The sequence below is a fragment of the Odocoileus virginianus genome, chromosome 20, assembly GCF_023699985.2.
Source record: "Odocoileus virginianus isolate 20LAN1187 ecotype Illinois chromosome 20, Ovbor_1.2, whole genome shotgun sequence".
NCBI classification, from domain to species: Eukaryota; Metazoa; Chordata; class Mammalia; order Artiodactyla; family Cervidae; genus Odocoileus; species Odocoileus virginianus.
In genome coordinates, this window is record NC_069693.1 from 18,054,182 (window position 1) to 18,076,994 (window position 22,813).

The 22,813-nt window shown below is 41.8% G+C and overlaps 1 protein-coding gene across 4 annotated transcripts in view; it reads right to left on the reverse strand.

Annotated features, from left to right (window-relative positions):
• Nucleotides 1-22,813, reverse strand: part of TDRD12 (tudor domain containing 12) — a 103,398-nt gene that overhangs the window by 11,261 nt on the left and 69,324 nt on the right. For 3 of the 4 annotated variants that reach the window (XM_070451007.1, XM_070451009.1, XM_070451008.1), the window contains exons 13-25: nucleotides 22,440-22,547; nucleotides 20,128-20,313; nucleotides 18,160-18,316; nucleotides 17,573-17,700; nucleotides 15,706-15,897; nucleotides 15,341-15,469; nucleotides 14,382-14,499; nucleotides 13,660-13,799; nucleotides 13,311-13,513; nucleotides 8,417-8,516; nucleotides 4,045-4,232; nucleotides 2,521-2,731; nucleotides 1,250-1,342 (exon numbers count right to left, since the gene is read on the reverse strand). In XM_070451007.1, coding sequence (XP_070307108.1) covers nucleotides 1,250-1,342; nucleotides 2,521-2,731; nucleotides 4,045-4,232; nucleotides 8,417-8,516; nucleotides 13,311-13,513; nucleotides 13,660-13,799; nucleotides 14,382-14,499; nucleotides 15,341-15,469; nucleotides 15,706-15,897; nucleotides 17,573-17,700; nucleotides 18,160-18,316; nucleotides 20,128-20,313; nucleotides 22,440-22,547 — 1,953 coding nt within the window. Of the gene's footprint in view, nucleotides 1-1,249; nucleotides 1,343-2,520; nucleotides 2,732-4,044; nucleotides 4,233-8,416; nucleotides 8,517-13,310; nucleotides 13,514-13,659; nucleotides 13,800-14,381; nucleotides 14,500-15,340; nucleotides 15,470-15,705; nucleotides 15,898-17,572; nucleotides 17,701-18,159; nucleotides 18,317-20,127; nucleotides 20,314-22,439; nucleotides 22,548-22,813 lie in introns of those variants that run through there. The other variant, XM_070451010.1, reaches the window with a different exon arrangement.

Genomic DNA, 22,813 nt, shown 5'->3' on the forward strand with positions numbered 1-22,813 from the left:
GGGGCATGTCTGTTTCCCCTCCAAGGTGCCATGGACACGGTTACACTTTGGAGCCGAGGAAGCATATTTGCCAGGTAGGTTTTCTTTTTTTGCTTCATTCTCTTAGCTGTAGTTTAAAAAAAATCCTTGCCTATTAATAAAGTCTCCAATTTATTTCTATAATAAAGAACCACCACATATTATTATGACATCTACTAAGAACCACCCCACCTCCGATCTCTTCATTTACCTGCACTGGTGGTCTCTACCTTCCCTTCCAAAAATCATTTTCTCCTCTTACTTGTAAATCTTATACCCAAACTCATCTTTTTCAGTGTTAAGGCTTTCTCACTCTTAGGGAAAAAAAAAACTTTTAACAAAACAGCTTTTATGAACTGAATTCCTTTAAACTTTATAAATTATCATAATAATTAAGATTTAAGTCTAATAGAGCAAAACTCTGAAGTAAAAGTAGAGTCCCCAGGGTGCAAGCAGAGTAGGGCCTGAGAGTGGATCTCAGAGGGGACGCCCGAGGCCCTGGCCTCACATTCTGTCTCGCTGCCCAGCCCCACAGAAGCTCCACAGGGCACCTGTCTGTCAATGCGTGGAACCCCAGTGCCCCATACAGGTCCCGGCACACAGGAGGCGTCCAATAAATATTCGGTGAATGGACGAGGTAGAAGCCATGAGCACAGTAAACCTGCCTTGGAAAGCCTGAGGACGTCTCCACGCTGCTGACCGCTGTTACGATCATTCACAGCTAGACCAGCACACAGCTGTGCTCCTTCCTGCAGGGAAGGGGCTGCCCCAGGCTTCCCACGCTGCGGGCAGAGGCTGCGAAGGAGACTAGCGGTGCACAACTGACACCGGAAAAGAACTGGAAACGGCAGAGACTGTCACACGTGCTAACAACAGCTTCATGAATTTCCTCTTGGTTGTACGTGTGAGTACATGCGATTTACACACACATGCCTGCGAGTGCTGGGTTATAACATTAAAGATTCCCTTAAACCATAAAACCCATGACCACACATTCATGACCCAAATAACATGAGACAAACTCTCCTTCACACAGAGCCCTTATCAAATAAGCCTCCATTTCCGTGAGGCAGAGAGTTATTTAACCAACAGGTTAGAATAATTTGGGTAATTTCAGGGGCCTGGAAGATCCCATGGCAGGCTAGAGTCCATGGGGTCACAAAGAGTCGGACATGACTTAGGGACTGAGCACATTCAAACACGTTTCTTTCTAAGAAAACTGCGTTCTTACCATTGGATCAATCCAAACGGTATTTCCTAAAGCCAGTACCACTTTTGCATCATGCAGTTTTCCAATAATTTTATGATGAATGTACCTAGTAACCTGAAAAAAAATATACATAAGTAAATTTATTTGAAGAGTTAAGGAAATACTTAATTGTCATGTGCTCAGTAGTTTCACAAGAAGCTTTTCCATGCCTTTCACTTGAGCCTCATGACCACTCCATGAAGCAGGTTATGGAGGCCATAATGCCCCGACACCAACAAGGGTAACCACAGCGGAGAAGGACGAGGACAGGTGCCAAGTCCCAAGCACGTGGTATTCCTGCTGCTCCCTAGGAGGCCACACAATGGGGCTGCTCACGCCAGCGACGCTGGGGTTGAGGGGCCCTGGTCTCCACTACCAGTGGGACTCTCTCTCTTCACGCTCACTGAACTTCTAAAGAAATAAACATCCATCATCTAAAGACAGGCTGACAGCTGATAGAGGAATGAGAGCTGTGCCTCCACACTGGGAAACACGCAGTGTGGGGAATCCACAGCATGGACCTGCACTCAGGATGCACCCTTGCATCTGTCCTCACTCAGCGCCACTGTCTACAGCCCAAACTTTTTACTTTGCCATGTGCAACGGCTTCTTTCATATCCTATTCATCAGACTGTATGAAACGTAACCTTCTGAAGAATTAAAGGCCTTGTTATGAATAGGAATCACTGCTCTGGTGATGAGCAAGACTGTCTGCCTGGTCCCCCCGCCCACCTGGGACAGCTGTGTGCGCCATGTCCTGGCACAGCGGGGCTTCTTCGCCTTCAGTGCCGTATCCAGTCTACTTGGTGACATCCTAGTTACCTGTTCTGAAGGACCCAGAGGAAACATCCCTTCCTTTGGAAGCTTTTCTGGACTCTCTCTCTTTCCTTGCCATCTTCCCAACTCCAGTGGAATTACCTGGTCCCCCAGAGAGGTACAGGGTACCCACTCTTGTAGCTACTTGTACTGTTTATTCTCTCTAAGTGACAGTTTATTTTTAGCACAGTAACTATCTTATACCAATTCTAAGCCTGGGAGCACTATCGATAGTGATGGCCAATCATGTCTGGCAGCCTCTGAGGGTTCAGAGCTACGTTCAGAGCACAGCGCTGGCAAGTGCATCCCTGCCCAGAAATACGAAGCATTTCGCCCGAACCCAGTACTCCAAATTCAAATACACCTCAACTCCCTGTTTATTCCTGGGTTAAATATATTCTAGAAGTCAACAAATACAAAAAGCCCAAATTACCCACCTTTGGATTCCATTCAATTTCATTGTCCACGGGTTTCACTCTACAAACGATAAACTCCACAGCTTGGGGGGGCAGTGTGTGGAATCTTTCTGGGAGGTGTAGCAACTGGTCTCTTGTGACGAGCCCAGTCCTTCCTTCATCTATGAACTTCACAAGGACATTATCCAGGGCCCACGTGTCCTCCTTCTGGCTCATCTCCAACACCTGAACCCTGCAGAACAACAGTGGCCTCAGACCAACACAGAGACCCAAAGGGAAATAACTGTTGCCTCAACTTACTTGCTAAAAGCAAACCACACAGAAGTTTCCCCTAAACTGCATGACTTAACTCCATACTAGAAATAAAATAACTAGAGTCAGCAAGAGCACTTAGCCATGATTTATTTATTTAATTCAAGTATAAGGGTTTCCCTAGCAGCTCAGATAGTAAAGAATCTGCCTGTAATTGAGGAGATCTGGGTTTGATATCTGGTTCGGGAAGATCCCCTGTTGAAGAAAATGGCTACCTACTCCAGTATTCTTGCCTGGAGAACTCCATGGACAGAGGAGCCTGGCAGACTATATATTAGTCCATGGGGTCACAAAGAGTCAGACATGACTGAGCAACTGACACTTTCACTTTCACTTCAGACCTATGTATAAAAGATAGTGTAGCATTCTGAAAAGAGGAAATTCCTTTATATGACAAGTTAAATGTTCCAAGGTTCTCTATCTGGGCTATCAACAAGAGAGGACAGGTATGGCATTCATTGGACATGGGAGCACACACCACGTGAGGCAGGATGGAACACTGACTGCCGCTTCCTGAGCTGACCTTAGATAACTTACATAACCTCGCCAGGGCTCAGTATACACACACAGTGAAAGTTGCTCAGTCGTGTCCGACTCTTTGTGACCCCATTGACTATACAGTCCATGAAATTCTCCAGGCCAGAATACTGGAGTGGGTAAGCCTTTCCCTTCTCCAGGGGATCTTCCCATCCCAGGGGTCGAACCCAGGTCTCCTGCATTGCAGGCGGATTCTTTACCAGCTGAGTCACCTGGGAAGCCCAAGAATACTGGCGTGGGTGGCCTATCCCTTCTCTAGGGGATCTCCCCAACCCAGGAATTGAACCAGGGTGTCTTGCATTGCAGGCGGATTCTTGCCCAGTTGAGCTACCAGGGAAGCCCAGGACTCAGTCTGCTTATCTGTAAAATGAGAACTGTGCTCATTTTATGGGAATGTGTAAGAATTCCATGAGTTAAAGATGCACGTGTGTGCAGGACAGTGAGAGCTCGATGACGGTCATATAAACGCCACACTGTCATCTGTGCTCTGGGCTCAGCGGTCCCGGGGCCGACGAGCTCGGGAGTAGAGCTGAGCTGGGCACGTGGGCACACGACCCTGCCACCACCCTCCTGGGAGGCAGCCAGGCTCAGCATATGCACACTGCTCAGATGGACAGCGATGAAAATAGGGATTCAATACCGTTTAACATTACTCTGTGCTTCACAACTTGTAGAGATGAAATAGAGACATTTTACCTGTGAAAAACTGATTTTTCTGCTAACCCATATAATCCAAATTTCTCCATCTTTTCAACAGTTGCTTTATTATTGGAGTCTTCAAAATACTCTTTCATCTCAGCATTAAGAGTTGCACAAAGATCCTCATGTTTATCAACTATACGACCAAAGTAATTTGTTGCATTCAAAACATAAAAGGGTATTATCTGAAATATAAACAGTAAAGTGAAAGTGAAAGTCGCTCAGTCATGTCCGACTCTTTGCAACCCCATGGAATATAGTCCATGGAATTCTCCAGGCCAGAATACTGGAGTGGGTAGCCTTTTCCTTCTCCAGGGGATCTTCCCAACCCAGGGATCGAACCAGATCTCCTGCATTGCAGGCAAATTCTTTACCAGCTGAGTCACAAGGGAAGCCCATAAACAGTAAACATATTCGGAAAACAAATTAGATGTTGGTAGGAATGCAATAAGGTACAGTCACTTTAGAAAGTTTTGCAGTTTCTTATAAAACAAAATGGTCTTACTATATATAATCACAGGTAACAGTCCTTTGTATTTACCCAAGTAACTTCTGCCTACACAAAAACCTGGACTTGAGTATTAATCATAGCTTTATTCATAATTTCCAAAAATTGGAAGCAGCCAAGATGTCCTTCAGTAGGTGAACAGATAAACTGTAGCACACTCAGCAATAAAAGTGACCTAGTAAGCCATAAAAAGGCAAGGAGGAATCTTAAATGCAAACTGCTGTATGAAAAGCGAGTTGAAAAAGCCTACACATTCTATGACATTTTGAAAAGGGGAAAACTACACAGACAGTAAAAAGATAGGTGGCTGCTAGTGATTCTGGGGAAGGGTTAGGTGGAGCACACGGGGATTTTCAGGGCAGTGAAAGTCCTCTGTGTGACACCGTAACGGTGACATGTGTCACCATACATCTGCAAAGTCCACAGAAGGAACACCGCAAGGAGTGAACCTTAAACTGTAGGTTTCAGTTAATAATAATGTATCAGTATTGGCTCATCAATGTCACACATGTCCACAATACTGGAAGATATTAACAACAGGGGAAACTGGTGGGGTCGGGGTAGGAGGGGGTGAAAGGGGAATTCTGTATTTTCTGCTCAGCTTTTCTGTAAAACTAAAACTGTTTGAAAAAATAAAATATATTAATTAAAATAACAACAACAAAAGAGCAGATGCGTAAAAACCAGCCACACCACAAGACCTGCAAGGTATGCCTGTCCGTGCAGGAAGCAGCGCTGGGCGGCAAGAGTGTGCCTGAAGGACTGAGGACAGGAAGACCCCCAGGAGGCAGGTAGTCACCCAGAGCTCACTGGGCCTGGGGACAAGGGCAGCTGACACTGGAACATCTCCATGCACCCTGGCAGTGGGTGAAGGCTGGGCCCCCTCCACCCACACTATCCACCCCCCAGGAGAGATGAAGGAGGAGAAAGGCCAGACGCACCTCGGGGGAGGGACACAGAGCCAGGGCCTTTCAAAATCTCAGAAACTGTGTCCTCATTTTCTTTTTTTTTTTTTAACAAGACATGGAAACAATAGAAATGAAAACTCTGTGAAATTATAGAATCCTGACCCACATCACCTCCTTAAATTTAGGGGAAAGGAATTTTATCTAAAAATGAACAACAGCAAAGTATCAAGATCAAATTCCATATTAAGTTATAAAATAAAAAAGAGAATAAGCAGCAGAATAAGTTGCTAGACATAATGAAAGCCACTAGGAATGTGTATCCACGAAACAGATGAAAACTGTAACCTTTGCTTTCAAAACAAGCTGCTTTTCAGCTTGTTAATTAAGAAATTAATTAATTAAGAAAAGTGATATATAATATAAAACAACAACATAAATCAGAATTTTAAACTGTAGAAATAAAGTGACAGAACTTGGGAAATAATTAGAAATTAAAGAAAAAAATCATGTCAGCAATAAAAACTGTATTGGGGTTGAATAGAGACTCACCCCACCTGCCCAATCTGCTCCAAAGAAAACTGTCTCTGTGTAAGCTCCCAGGATTTGTGACTGTGACCTCATTGGGGAAAAAGGTCTTTGCAGATGTAATTAAGCATCTCTGGGTGAGGAGATCACTGTGGATTATCTTGCTGGGCCTTTCATCTACCGACAAGTGTGCTTTGTAAGAGGCAGAGAGAGAGGTGAGAGCGATGCATCAGTGAAGGCACAGGCTGGAGGGACAGACACAGTACGAGCTGAGATGAGCCCAGGAATACTTGGAGTCAACAGAAGCTGTGAGAGGCCGGGCCCCCCGAGTCTTCAGCTGGAACACAGCCTCTTGTGGGCACCTTGATTTTAGACTCTGGCTTCCAGGATGGAGGGAATAAACTTGCGTACAACAGCCCCAGGAAACAAATACAGCACAGCCACACAAGAAGGGAGCACAAGCATGGACGAACCTAACAGATACACCTTAGGGGGAAGGGAAGGTGAGACCAGAACACGCAAACTCAAAAGGAAGCAAAGAGTTAAAACAGAGTCACAGGAAAGTGACAACTCAACTCAGTAATTCTACTTGCATCTCAGAATATCCCCAAAGGAATAGCCATAGATGTTCTGAAAAGGGCTGTGTAATCATCACATTCAACAATAGACTGGTTCCAAATAGGAAAAGGAGTATGTCAAGGCTGTATATTGTCACCCTGCTTGTTTAACTTATATGCAGAGTACATCATGAGAAACGCTGGCCTGGATGAAGCCCAAGCTGGAATAAAGATTGCCGGGACAAATATCAATAACCTCAGATATGCAGATGACACCACCCTTATGGCAGAAAGTGAGGAAGAACTAAAGAGCCTCTTGAGGAAAGTGAAAGAGGAGAGTGAAAAAGTTGGCTTAAAGCTCAACATTCAGAAAACTAAGATCATGGCATCTGGTCCCATCACCTCATGGGAAACAGATGGGCAAACAGCGGAAACAGTGTCAGACTTTATTTTGGGGGGCTCCAAAATCACTGCAGATGGTGATTGCAGCCATGAAATTAAAAGATGCTTACTCCTTGGAAGGAAAGTTATGACCAACCTAGACAGCATATTAAAAAGTAGAGACATTACTTTGCCAACAAAGGTCCATCTAGTCAAGGCTATGGTTTTTCCACTGGTCATGTATGGATGTGAGAGTTGGACTGTGAAGAAAGCTGAGCTCCGAAAAATTGATGCTTTTGAACTGTGGTGCTGGAGAAGACTCTTAAGAGTCCCTTGGACTGCAAGGAGATCCAACCAGTTCATCCTAAAGCAGATCAGTCCTGGGTGTTCATTGGAAGGACTGATGCTGAAGCTGAAACTCCAATACTTTGGCCACCTCACGCATAGAGTTGACTCATTGGAAAAGACCCTGATGCTGGGAGGGACTGGGGGCAGGAGGAAAAGGGGACGACAGAGGATGAGGTGGCTGGATGGCATCACTGACTCAATGGACATGAGTTTGGGTAAACTCCGGGAGTTGGTGATGGACAGGAAGGCCTGGCGTGCTGCGATTTACGGTGTCGCAAAGAGTCAGACATGACTGAACAATTGAACTAACTGAAGCATGACATTATTTTTTTTTTTCTTAAAAAAATTTTTTTAAATTTTAATTGGAGTATAATTACAATATTGTGATGGGTTTTGCCATACAACAACATGAATCGGCCTGAGGTTTACATACTTTTAATAGTCCCCAGAGGTAAACGACTTTCTTTCTTAAAATATAACTGAGGACGACTTCCCTGGTCGTCCAGTGGAAAGGATCTGCCTGCCAATGCAGGAGACACAGGTTTGATCCCTGGTCTGGGAATGTCCCACATGCTGTGGTACAACTAAGCCTGTTCTCTACAACTACTGAGCCCATGCTTCGCAACAAGAGAAGCCACCACAATGCGAAGTCCATGCACTGCAGGGAGGAGTGGACCCTGCTCGCTGCAACTAGAGAAAGCCCATGTGCAGCAATGAAGACCCAGTGCAGTCAGTAAATAAAGAAATAAAATTTATATTAAAATTTAAAATATAAAATATTTATACATAAAAATATATTTAAAATGTTTAAATATAAAATAGTTATATAAAATATAAAATATTTAAAAATAAAATTTATATATATTTCATATATATATAATTTAAAGTATATATATATAAAACTAAAAATTCCTTAAATTGTTTAAGTGGTTTATCTATCTTCCCAATTTAGTCTTCGTTTCTGAACAAACTGGTACCTTGAAATAAGGCACCATATAAGAACCCACGCCTGATGTCAGATTAATGGAGGTACGTTAATACTGTCATAATTACATTCTATTAAATTCTACCACTTAAAAATGAAACTTGTTCACTAAAACTAACCATTAATCAGTGGACAAAGGATCTTTAACAGAACTTACTTTTATGTATCCAAGCACCGGTAGAGTTTGGCTAGATAACTTCCTTGGTATGTCTACTTCTGGATTAAGACGGTGCCGGTCAGGACACATCCTTCTGTCTCTGAAAAAAAAAGAACAGGATTTTAAGCCCAGAAAAAAAAAAATAATTTTCAACATGATTTTTAAAGTATCCTTAAAGACAATTAATCTATAATTGAAATTAGAGATGCTGTAAAGTAACCATATTAAATCCTTTAGATGACACTAACAGTATGTAAGTAAGTGGAAAGGAATCCTAAAAATTAACTGGCACTGACTAAACTTAAAGGACAGAGTTACTACATCATTTCTCCAGACAGCCTTAAATGTAATATGTAAATAAATAAAGTATACTTCCAAAATAAAAGATTCTGAATCAGAAACACATCACTATAACCTACAGCATTATAGGGGACTGGAATGCAAAAGTAGGAAGTCAAGAAACACCTGGAATAACAGGCAAATTTGGCCTTGGAGTATGGAATGAAGTAGGGCAAAGGCTAATAGAGTTTTGCCAAGAGAATGCACTGGTTATAGCAAACACCCTCTTCCAACAACACAAGAGAAGACTCTACACATGGACATCACCAGATGGTCAACACCAAAATCAGATTGATTATATTCTTTGCAGCCAAAGATGGAGAAGCTCTATACAGTCAGCAAAAACAAGACAGGAGCTGACTGTGGCTCAGATCATGAACTCCTTATTGCCAAATTCAGACTTAAACTGAAGAAAGTAGGGAAAACCACTAGACCATTCAGGTATGACCTAAATCAAATCCCTTATGACTATGCAGTGGAAGTGAGAAACAGATTTAAGGGACTAGATCTGATAGAGAGCCTGATGAACTATGGACGGAGGTTTGTGACATTGTACAGGAGACAGGGATCAAGACCATCCCCATGGAAAAGAAATGCAAAAAGGCAAAATGGTTGTCTGAGGAGGCCTTACAAATAGCTGTGAAATGAAGAGAAGCAAAAAGCAAAGGAGAAAAGGAAAGATATTCCCATTTGAATGCAGAGTTTCAAAGAATAGCCAGGAGAGATAAGAAAGCCTTCCTCAGCAATCAATGCAAAGAAATAGAGGAAAACAACAGAATAGGACTGACTAGAGATCTCTTCAAGAAAATTCGAGATACCAAGGGAACATTTCATGCAAACACGGGTTTGATAAAGGACAGAAATGGTATGGACCTAACAGAAGCAGAAAATATTAAGAAGAGGTGGCAAGAATACACAGAAGAACTGTACAAAAAAGATCTTCACAACCCAGATAATCACAATGGTGTGATCACTCACCTAGAGCCAGACATCCTGGAATGTGAAGTCAAGTGGGCCTTAGAAAGCATCACTACGAACAAAGCTAGTGGATGTGATGGAATTCCAGTTGAGCTATTTCAAATCCTGAAAAATGATGCACTCAATATGCCAGCAAATTTGGAAAACTTAGCAGTGGCCATAGGACTGGAAAAGGTCAGTTTTCATTCTAATCCCTAAGAAAGGCAATCCAAAAGAATGCTCAAACTACTGCACAATTGCACTCATCTCACACGCTAGTAAAGTAATGTTCAAAATTCTCCAACCCAGGCTTCAGCAATCCATGAACCATGAACTTCCAGATGTTCAAGCTGGTTTTAGAAAAGGCAGAAGAACCAGAGATCAAATTGCCAATATCCGCTGGATCATCGAAAAAGCAAGAGAGTTCCAGAAAAACATCTATTTCTGCTTTATTGACTACGCCAAAGCCTTTGACTATGTGGATCACAATAAACTGTGGAAAATTCTGAAAGAGATGGCAATACCAGACCACCTGACCTGCCTCTTGAGAAACCTGTATGCAGGTCAGGAAGCAACAGTTAGAACTGGACATGGAACAACAGACTGGTTCCAAATAGGAAAAGGAGTATGTCAAGGCTGTATATTGTCACCCTGCTTATTTAACTTATATGCAGAGTACATCAGGAGAAATGCTGGCCTGGATGAAGCACAAGCTGGAATCAAGACTGCCAGGACAAATATCAATAACCTCAGATATGCAGATGACACCACCCTTATGGCAGAAAGTGAAGAGGAACTAAAAAGCCTCTTGATGAAAGGAAAGATGAGTGAAAAAGTTGGCTTAAAGCTCAACATTCAGAAAACTGAGATCATGGCATCTGGTCCCATCACCTCATGGGAAACAGATGGGGAGACAGTGGAAACAGTGTCAAACTATTTTTTGGGGGCTCCGAAATCACTGCAGATGGTGACTGCAGCCATGAAATTAAAAGATGCTTACTCCTTGGAAGAAAAGTTATGACCAACCTAGATAGCATTATTAAAAAGCAGAGACATTACTTCGGCAACAAAGGTCCATCTTGTCAAGTCTATGGTTTTTCCGCTGGTCATGTATGGATGTGAGAGTTGGACTGTGAAGAAAGCTGAGCTCTGAAAAATTGATGCTTTTGAACTGTGATGCTGGAGAAGACTCTTGAGAGTCCTGGGACTGCAAGGAGATCCAACCAGTCCATCCTAAAGGAGATCAGTCCTGGGTGTTCATTGGAAGGACGGATGCTGAAACTGAAACTCCAATACTTTGGCCACCTCATGCATAGAGTTGACTCACTGGAAAAGACCCTGATGCTGGGAGGGATTGGGGGCAGGAGGAGAAAGGGACAACGGAGGATGAGATGGCTGGATGGCATCACCGACTCGATGGGTATGGGTTTGGGTAAACTCTGGGAACTGGTGATGGACATGGGGGCCTGGCGTGCTGCGATTCATGGTGTCGCAAAGAGTCAGACACGACTGAGTGACTGAACTGAACTGAACCTACAACAGAGGCCAATGAACCTCTAAACCAGGAGCCACTTAACCCAAACTGAGAAATAGTTAAAGTTTCAGTTTTAAAAGTTAGTATTTTATTTAAAAGCATTATGGAGATTGTTGTTAATAATGGGTATAGTGTACCACAATCAAAAAAATAAGTTAATTTCAACAGTTATCTTTAAATTCCATCCAGTAGATATCTATCAGAATCTACTACCTAGTCCCAGAGATCCACTGATCAGCTACTGGTATCGTGTCTGGATCCCTAAGAGAGTTCCTGAGTGCTAAGATATACCTGTGCTCTCCAAACTGATCCACAGAATCAATGCAGTTGTCAAAACTCCAGCAATGTTTTTGAAGAAAGTGACAAGCCTATACTAAAATGAATATGGAGATTCATTAGAATTAAAATGCCAAAAATAACCATTAAGAAAAGCCATGTTGGAGAACTTACATACCGTTTTCCAAGACCCGCTATAGTACAAGCTACCTTAAGAAGGTGCAGTACTGGTTTAAGAACAGGCGAGTAGACCAGTGTAACAGAGAGCAACCACAAATGGATCACATATACTGTTGTCTGTTTACGTCAAAGGCACCAACTCAGTGAGAACATGGCCATGTTTTAAGTAAAGAAAGCTGGAGCAAGGGATTATCCATACAGAAAAAAGTAAACCTTGTCCATGTCAAACACTATACACAAAAATTTATTCAATATAGATTACATATCTAGATGTGAAAGCTAACTCTATAACGCTTCTGGAAGAAAATAGAGAAGAATGTCATAACCTAGAGATAGGCATGTATTTCTTATCTAAGAACACACAAAAAATAGTAACTCTAAAATGCTTCATCAAAATTAAAAATATCTGTTCACTGAGACTCTTGAAAGAGTGAGGACTTCCCTGGCGGTTCAGTGGTTAAGAATCCACCTGACAATGCAGAGTACACAGGTTCAATCCCTGGTCTGGGAAGCTTCCGCATGCCATGAGGCAACAAAGGCCATGTGTCACAAGTACCGGGCCTGCGCTCTAGAGCCTGCAGCCACAACTACCGAGCCCGAGTGCCTCAGAACCCGTGCTCTGCAACAAGCGAAGCCACCAACGAGAAGCCTGCGCACCCCAACTAGAGAACAACCCCTGCTCGCTGCAGCTAGAGAAAGCCCGAGCACAGCAACGAAGACCCAGTGCAGCCAAAATTTATTAGTTAATTGAAAGAGAGTGAAAAGGCAAGCCACAGACTGGGAGAAGATTCTCAATGCATATCTGCGTATCTCTAACAAAGCAATTATATCTAGAATAAACAAACTACTCCTATAAACCCATAAACATCTCTCTCCCATTTTAAAAATGGGAGAAAGACCTGAACAGGCACTTCACAAAAAGGGACGGTCACATGTCCCACAATCACGTGGAAAGACATTCAACATCATGAATTCTTAGAGCAATACATATGAAAATCACAGTCATCGATCCCATGCCCCCATGAATACTAAGAGTTGGTGAAGATACAGAGCAGTTCAAACTCTCTCTTAACAACTGATGGGATGATAAAATGACCAACCACTTTGGCAAAGTTACACACGTCTGCCTCATGACCCAGCAATCCCATTCCAAAGTATATACCCAAGAGAAATGGGTGCACATTTCCACAAAAAGACATATACAAGAGTGTTCGCAGCAGCTTTATACATAAAAACAACTCACAGGCCCATCCAGAGGAGAATGAATGTAGATATAATCATACAATGGAATTCTGAGCCACAAAATAAATAAATAAAATACCAATACACAGACAAATGCCACAGATAGTTGGTTGAACATTCCACATTCCATTTATATAAAATTCAAAACTCAGCAAATTAGTCAGTGTTGGTAGATAAAACTCGGGTGGTTACTTCTGGAGGAGGAACAAACTGGGAAGGAGATGGAGAGGATCTTTAAGAGGTCCCTCAGGGCTGGGTGTGGTTCACATGGGTTGCATTACCTATATAACCACCCTCAAGCTATAAATTTACCATCTGTGCAGCTTACTGCATATTGTATTTCAAAACAAAAGATGACTGGCTTACTTGCAAAAACCAAAAGCCTTAAGATACGGACAAAGAGGCCTTCTGGCTTTTCTATCTTCTTTGGCTTCCAGAACCCCCTCGGTAAACTTGTACAGCTCTGAAGGGATCTTGGCATCTGCTCGCTCCAAGTAGCGTAGGACCCCAACTGCGTGGCAGGCATTTCTCTCCGACAGCAGCAAGACAGATTTGGTCTTTTTATCTCCCTGTTCGGCAGAACCCGTAACATTGGAGGCGAATAAAGGAAGTGAATCATCCATACCAGTCTAAACAATAACACTTTACAAACTCTTAAGTTTGTCATTACGTGGAAAATGCCAGTGAAATATTAAATAATGCATATGAGTCAAACCTGTTCAGTTAAACTCTGAAAATGATCGGACATGCAATATAGGCGTCCACCGAAAATTTTGGGTGAGGAAGGAAAGCTGAAGTGAATAACACACGTGGCATCGGTGATGGCCAAGAGTGGGACGCAATCATCTGTTAAGGCTGGAGAAAAAGAAGTGACAGCTTCAAGAGAGGCTGCAATTTTACCACACGCATTTCACAGAGAAAATTCCAGGAACCAAACTTCAAAATATTTATTTCATTTTAATGTTGAGATACAAGGAAACTCCTTTCCCATTTCTTTTCCCAAAATTTGAAAACTTGGTAATTAAATTTCAGAGAAAAACAGTCTCCCTTTTAACTTGAAAAATGCCTCTATTACAAATCTGCCCATGTAATGTTTTCATTTATTTAATACAAATTGACTTTTGTATTTCCAATACCAAACTTAGCATTTGTTTATGACAAGTTTCATCACAGGCATACATATATATGACAGTGATCCTTAAACTCGACTCCAGGGAGCACATCTAGACCAAGGGTTGCTGACCACTGCCCTGGAGATATCTGAATTTCGCCTCAATATCAATTAACTGAAGTTAATTTTCACTTTGAAATTAACATTACTAACACATTCTCAATAAATCTGAGAATGAGAAATTTGGAGAAGTAAATAAATGAATCAAAGAATAATTCCTATTAGTTCAGCCTTCTCTAAATAAAAGTAGAAATTAAAATACTTACCTAATACAATGTGAGAACCAGAACTTAACTTCTTCTCCCACTGTTCTAAAACACTTTTTAAATTAAAAATAATTTCTTTATGCATTTTCAAGCAAAATATGGAACTGCTTTCTACCACCTGAAGACGAAACCAAAGGGGCCAGTTCACACTCAGGAATATAAATTTAAGAGACAATTTTTCATCAATAACTATCTATATCAATATAAACATTTAAAATTCTCTGTGAGGGTGTTACCTCACTGATCCACTAATTCTACAAATGAGACGGTTGTAAATTTAAATAAATATACTTTCAAAATTCTATTGTTTATATCTAAAAACTTGCTCCAGTGAAACAAATATTATTTTGCTAAAACTATTTTTCTTCCTTTTAAAATAATGTGTGCATACATATGTGTGTGTGTGTGTGTGTGTATACTTAAGTGTATGTATACTTACCTCTGTAGAGGTATGTATATGAACGTATGAAATTTATGGTACTATTGTTAATTTAAGAAGGGTTTTTTCACTACACCACCTAGTTCATTTTTGCTGAAATGTGGATGCACTACTGCTTCTTTTGTGTGTGGCCTCGTTTCTACATTGTAGTATTTATACACAATTAGATTAAATCTTCAGCCAATTTATTTGGCTTTTCTGGCTAAAATGATGATATATTTTACTGTTAGCATCTCTATTTTCTTAAACTGAGGGAACAGAAGAGGCTGCCCCTTCGTCATGAACGGATCCTTTTCACTCAGCCAGGTTCCCCTTGGCCCTGATGCTTTCAGTGTCAGGCCTCCTGGTCCTTTCTCACTGCCAGCAGTTTTGCTTTATGGCAGAGCCTGTTCTGATGTTGAATTTATAAAATTTTATTTTCTTGTCAAATATTTAACTATTCCAATAATACTCTGATGACTCAAGATTCAACCACAGTGTATATAAGCAATAAAAACATTTTATGTGTGGAAGGGCTCACCTTACACACTATTTCTGTTTCAGCTACAGAACAGGTGAAGATCAAGGTCTTCTCTGCCTGACTTGGGATGAAATCAAGAGTCTGGAGTAAAGTAGAAGTTTTTTCACATTCCAAGCAAAGATGCACTACCTGGTAAAGAAATGCAAAAACAGTGGGACTTCTTAAAATGTTCACGGTGCTCCAGCTTTCCTTTTTATGGGAAAATCATAATTTTAATAGAGAAGAAGGTATAAAAAGCAATAGAAACTCAAATACATAATTTCAGGTTTGTATATGAAATCAGTGCAGTAATCTCTAAATATAAGTGAATAAGGTTACTGGCCTGTGCTCACCAGCCCCCATCATGTGCACCCACAACTCACTACCTGTTGGACGCAGCCGTAGAGGGCAGCCTCTTCCATGGCTGTGATCACAATGTAGGGGTCGTTCATGAACTCTTTGATTAAATGCTCTATATGTCTGTTCCAATGAACTCCAACTGCAACAATCTGATGTGGGGCAGATTCCCGTTCTTCAACTTCAGTGTTTTTTTTAAAGTTATCTAATATAGCAAACATCTAAAAAATTAGTATAATTAATTTCATTTTTATTTCAAAAGAAACTAAGAATTAGTTTGACAGAACATAAAAGGTAAAGAGTGTATATTTTCTATTCTCAGAATGGGGAAAGTCTTTAAACATTAAAGCAAAAGCAAAAAAAAAAACCACTAAAAAGGAAAAATGTTAAATATACACAAAATTAAAACAAACATCATCTGAGTATATATGGATAATACAGGTAACAAAGGATTAATTTGCTGTTGTCGTCACTAAGTTGTGTCCAACTCTTCATGATCCCACAGACTGCAGCATGCCAAGCTTCCCTGTCCTTCACTATCTCCCAGAGTCTACGCAGACTCATGTCCATTGAGTCAGTAATACTAACCAACCATCTCATCCCTCTGTCGCCCCCTTCTCCTCTTGCCCTCAATCTTTCCCAGAATCAGGGGTAACAAAGGTAACAAAGGATTAATCGCCTTATATAAAAACTTCTATTGTACAAACTAGGTAGAAAAAGGTAATCCCACTGAAAGAAAACAAAGGAAATGAAACAGCAGCTCATAGAAGAATGGGTACAAATGGCCAGTATGAATCAATGCTCAATTTAGCAAACTGTCAAGGACACAGAGATTAAGTAAATCAGACTCCACGTGTAACAATCAACCTGCAAAAGGAAGCTGGATCAGGGCCTCCTACTGCTGGGGTCCAGCGTGTATGGCCTCTGGTCCATTGCCTGATGGAGTGCAAATTCATCTACACTTTCAGAAGGGCCAGTGTACAAGGCAGCGGTCCAGATATTAACAAATAAGAACTGAGACTTTAGAGGAGTTCAGGAACCCTGCCCAGACCCACAGTCAGTAAGTAACAAAGCCTGGACTTAACCCTGGGGCCATCACTGCCCCCACAGGAATGCTCCAGGCTGTCACATGACACTGCTTCCAACAAATGCCTTCTAAGAATTCACAGCCTCTGATCCATTAATCCCCTTCCTAGGAAGGAATCCCCTTCCTAAGAAAAATGTGTGCAAAAAAGATGTGTTTCTTCAGCCATACATACGCACACACACACACAAATGATCCTAAATATCCAAATATAAGGCAATTATAAAATAAATTATGTTGTGCCCATAGGATTCAATATTAAGTGGCCAGTAACAATCATGCTAGGGTATAGTGAGTAGTAACACTCACAATGCTTTTTACTGGACTGCAAGTTACAAACTAACACACAAAATAGGTCCTGATAATATTAATTATATGTGTCAACAGACACCAGAATTACAAAAAGGAAAGAAATACTCTAAATTAGAACAACTAATTACCTCTGAGCATTAAGACTACACATGTGGGGGGTTTTCAAGTATTCTTCTCTACTTCCCAAATTTTCTAAAACAAAATCATTGATTTTATAACCAGAAAAATATTAAGTATTTTAGAAAAATCTCCCTAGGAAAGAATTTTTGCTTTTCAAAGCACTTTAACATTGGGTAGAAAATTCAGATAAACGTTCTCTCATCTTAATTACAGCAATTAAAGGGAAAATTTTTTTAGATTAACCAGCTTCTTCCCAACTAAACACATTTCCTGATTTCTAAAAGACTTTCAATTTTCTCTCTCTCTCTCTATATATATACACACATATATGTAAATATTTCTAAGTAGTAATGACATCTAAATGAACAAGACACACTTACCTGCTCATTAGCTTCAGAGAGTAATACTTCCACCTCATCCAAAACTAGATGACAGAGCCTAAGAAATAATAAGCTCTGATACTGGAGAAGTCTCAGGAGACTATGTGGTGTTGTAACAATCACATCGCCTACATTTTAAAAGAAAAGAGAGTTAACACTTTAGATTTTCCACAAGTGTTTCTAACATTTCCTTTGCTAAAACTTCACACACTTTCCAGAAATGCCTTTTAATAAAATAAAAACCTGTTTTTCTTACTCAGGTGGGTACACAAGAGGCCTGTATTTTCTGATTAAATACCTGGGTTTCCACCAGGTTTTGAGTTCCTGAAAGGCAGGGTGGGGTTTTAGTCAACACTAAATAAACAGTAGGTGTTTACTGCATAATTGATAAATGAATGAAAAGACAGAGCTTTTTTAGTAAAACAGATGTTAAGTCAAGAGTAAACCTTGACTACCTACACAGATACATAATTGATAAGTGAGGTTGGCCAACACACAAGCCCGTGTCCGGGTGGCTCCCAGGTCTGCCTGATCCGGGCTGCACTGTGTTCTCTAGGGAAACCAAATAGCCTGGAAAGGCTGCTTACACCCCCTTGGAAACTTCATATTTTTGGCTTCATCTTTGTGGAGTCCGATTGTTAACAACACAGGATGAAGAGGCCTGGAGGACGCTCTATAGTCTCCCAATAATTCAAAAATAAATTGGGCCTTTTTCCACCCAGGGCACACGATGACTGCCAGAGGCTGCAAAGACAAACAAATTCAATATAATTTTGTACAAAGGTTAGAAACCACAGAGAGTGTATGTAAAAGCATGCAGAACGCCTCCCTGTGTGCCGTAAGCACTACTGTTTTTGCCATCATCACTGTCATGTGGGTCAGAAAGCCAAAACACAACCTCATTAGAATGGATTCAGACACAGTGACTCAGCTTCTGATAGGGTCTGAACTAAAAAAATCACGTATGCACAAGTAAAAATTGTTTCATCTGGAAAGTTCCCTTACAGGCGGGTGAGGTCCTATCTCATTTCAGAGGAGCGGCCGAGGGCACAGAGAGGTGGAAGCAGCTGCCCAAGGCTGCGCAGCTAAACATACAGTAGCAACAGGATTTCATGCCAGGCGGCCTGGCTCCAGACTGCCTGTTTCTAACCACAAGGGTGAACTAACGGCCTCCTGAAAAGGGCTGTGGAAAAGGTTACCATCTCCTCCTTAGGAGAGCAAGATTCCCGCTGCACCGCCTGGATCCTGCCCTCCTCTATCGCTCAGGGCTCCCTCTAGAAGGGACACTGTCTGCCGACATCTTCCTGAACATACAGGCAAGCACCAGCTTCCAGGGCTCACGCCTAAATGCAGGCTGACCCTGGAGACATGGACAAAACAGCAGGGCCACAAGCGGCAGACCCGGACACTCCTTTCTGGCCCAGCCAGGGGCCAATCTCAACACAAGCTGCCTCTCATCAGTGGGGTCAGCTGCTACCTGACTGACATAAATGCATCCACTTAATATTATTAAGTCAATACATCATAACACAGACAATGCAGATTTCTAAAGAAAACTCATAAAACCACAAGGCATAATTACATAAACCAGTATCTTTTCTAAGATGAAATCTGTACTGCTATTTTTCACCTTATAATGAGTGATGGAACCACCCGTAGTGTATCTCTAGGGAGAAGAGCTGAGACCGATCACACTCATCAGTTCCCTGACAGCCAGACCCCAACAAAGCAGATGGTATTCACCCCCCCCCCCCGCCCCCGCCACCACCACTGGACCCTCACATCCACCTCTCCCCTTTCCATCTGGCTTCTCAGCTGTTTTCCAATTCTTATACTTGGGAAAAATAAAGTAGGATTCCAAAACAGTCAATAGAGACAAGATGACAGAAAATCCAAATTCACGGGACTTCCTTGTGGTCCAGTGGTTAAGAATCTGCCTTTCAATGCAGGGGATGTAGGTTTGATCCCTGGCCAGGGAATTAAGATCCCACATGCTGTGGAGTAACTCAGCCTGCACAATGAACTACTGAGGCCTCGTGCTCTGAAGCCCACACCCCACAATTAAAGAGTCCATGCGCTGCAACTAGAGAGTCTGTGCGCCACAACGAAAGATCCCACGTGCCACAACTAAGACCTCATGCAGCCAAATAAATAAAAAATTTTAAAAGATAATTTAAATTCAAATTCCACGTCTTGTCACACTTGTCAGCAGGTAAGGGCTTTTTATGAGCTTAATTTTCTAACCTATAAAATAGTGAAGACAACACACAGTCTGACCATCTCAAGGGGTTGCTGTGACAATTAGATTCAGTCAGCGAAATAATTCTATAAACTGTATATTCATCCCAAAAAACCAGGACTCTCCTGACTCATGACAACTGCCAACAACTAGGGATTCTCGGTAAGAATCAGTGGTCGGTGTTGAGAAGAGTTTCTCACAGGACAGTCTCTGTCCTCAGTTTTAATGTAACCTAAACTTAACCAAAAGTCAGGCGTCAAGTCTGAAATAAACTTTTAACCCATTTTGTTGAAAAACAAAACTGTCTCCAACTTACTCCGTTTCTACTTGGCAAAGACTTGTAGCAGCCTCCTGTTTGCAGAATTGTAAGCACTGGTGGAAGGTACAACAAAGGGTCGTTTCCACAGTGAGAAACGACCACCACGTCGCAGCCACGTGCTATGGGAGGCCAAGAGTAAGATTCAGTGTGGCTGGGGCCTGGAAACTTATTTCTTTGAAGAGCCTACAAAACATCAATGACAACCAAGACAATAAAGTACAGAAAGCTAACAGACCCTTCTCATTGCTTACCTTACCCCAACAAGTACTCACTGCTCAATCTGGGATTTTCCAACACCTAACTCAGTAAGTCCCCCCAGACATTTTCCAGCAGTGAACTCCTGTTCAAAGAGACTCTTTGCTTTTCTGGGCTTCAAACTGAAAGGATCCAATAGGCAGTGTGTTGAAGGACCAGGTGTTTAATGCTTACCTGAGCAAGGGTGTGGTTTCTCATCCTCCTTCTGATAAATTGCTAGTGCATCAGCTCCACTAGCAAATTTTTTTTTTTAATCCCTCCAAAACAAACATGCCTTTTGTTTGCTTATTTTTGTATGTAACTGTCACTGGAACCCCCCCCCCCAAATGTTCCACAGAGCTCTCCAGCCACATGGATGAGCTCCTCCACAAGGCTGAAAGCACCAGCCAGCCGTTGGTTCTCTGAAGACCTCATCCCCCAGCCCTGAGCCCCAGCTGTACCTGGGACTGGGATTTTCCTGCAATGTCACCTCTTCTCTGTAACTTTTTCAGGTGAATTTCTTGGTTTGGTGGAGAACAGATTTTGGCAGCTTCTCAACAAAGGGTAGAGAAGAAGGAAATTTCAGACTTTGCACATGTGAAAATGCTTTCATTTCATCCTCACTCTTCACTAGTGGTTTGGCCAGAGACTTCCATGTTGGAAGTCACTTTTCACCAGTGTTTTGGAGTCAGTGTTCCTCTGGTGACCCGTGGACAAGTCTGAAGCTCTTCTGATTTCTGACCCTTCCAGGGATGGGTTTCTTCTCCCTGGAAGCTTTCAGCATCTCTGAATCCCTTTCAATTCAGATGCTTCGTAGCAATGTGTCTATGTTCTTGCTCCTCAGTTGTTCTGGGTCTGTGGTCAGCAAACTCTCTTAATTCAGAAAGCCATATCCATTAAGTCCAGGGAGTGTCCACGTGCTATGCTCAGGATTTTCTGCCCTCTTTCATCATTCTTTCTAGAAATCCTTTTCAGATATGAGACCTCAAATTGATTCTCAAATTCTTTTTTCCCCTCATTTCCATCTTTCTATTCTACTTTCTGACATTAACTTCTATTTTGCCTCTCATATCTGTTTTTTCTTTCTATAGCATTTTTAATTCCTAAGACCCCTTTTTAATCTGTTTCTCTTTTTTATAGCACCTTATTATCGTTAAAGCCAAGCAATATCTTCTCTTATCTCTGAGGATATCTATTTTCTCATGTTTTCTTTCACTCCCTACATCGTGTTTCTTTCAGAGTTTGTTTTCCTTTTTCCTTAGGGGAAGGCTTTCCTCAAAATGTCCAAGGATCCCTGGAGACTGCTCACATCAAGGACACTAAATGCTGGGCTACACCTGTAGGCAGGCTGGAGCTCAGCACCACGTCAGAGTCCCATCACTGAAGGGAGACGAGCAGCAAGCAGGCATTTTTACTGGGAGGGTTGAACAACAGCGTTGCCTGAAGGTTATTCTCGAGGGTCATTCAGTTTCTTCAAACAGAGCCTCCAATGTCCTTCCTGAGAACCTGGCTGTGGATGTTCAGGAAACAAGGCGGGCAGGCCGGTGCCCTCCCCGCGTCACCCCGTCCTCAGTGGTCAGCCACCCTCTGCTGCTGCTTTTCCATCTTCCAAAAGCCTGTAAGAAATCTCCTGTCCAATAGAGACTTCACTCTCATTCATCCTTGTGGGTTTTTTTTTTTTTACTTTTTTTTTTTAATATCAAGAGGGAAGCAGATAAACATTTTAAACTGATGCTCTAAACTGATGATCTAAGTGAAACCACAGTTCTAGAACGCAATTCTGAAGAGGATTCGGAGAACATTCTAACTGCCCCGACTGCTTGTGCTCCTTCTGAGCCCCTTTTCAGAGGCACAATTGAGAACTTATTTCACTAAAGCACTTAGGTTTCTCCACGAAAAGAATTGTTCACTTATAAGAAGTTAACCTGGACTTTAAGACTAAATGAGAAATTAATAACAAAATCTTAAAAGGGAATTTCAAAAGCAAAGAAATTATGGAAATGCAACCTCAGAACTGTTTATTAAAAATCTCTCCACATTACAACAGGCCAGAGTTCCTTTATGAATCCCATCACCTTTTTCAGGTCTGTTGAGAGTGGTGCTGTCTCGATGGACAAGCAGGGCTCAACCCTGTTTCGCAAAACTGCCATGGTCTGCTGGGACCCCGACTTCAGCTTCTGCAACTAAGAACACAGCTGTTAGATGGTTCTGCCTGATGGTGTTGGCACAGGATACCAAGAACTTTACAGAGGTGAAGAGGACATTGAGAGTTTGGTTTCAGTGTAAAACCCTAGGCGTATATGCTTATCAAAACCCATCAAAATGACCAAAATGAAAGGAAGATTATCTATTACCCAAACAGAAAAAGAGCCGTGTCTCTTAAGCAGCAATTTATTAGGTAATTTCTAAAAGGACATCTTCAGGTAAAGTTCTCCATGCAAGGAATTTT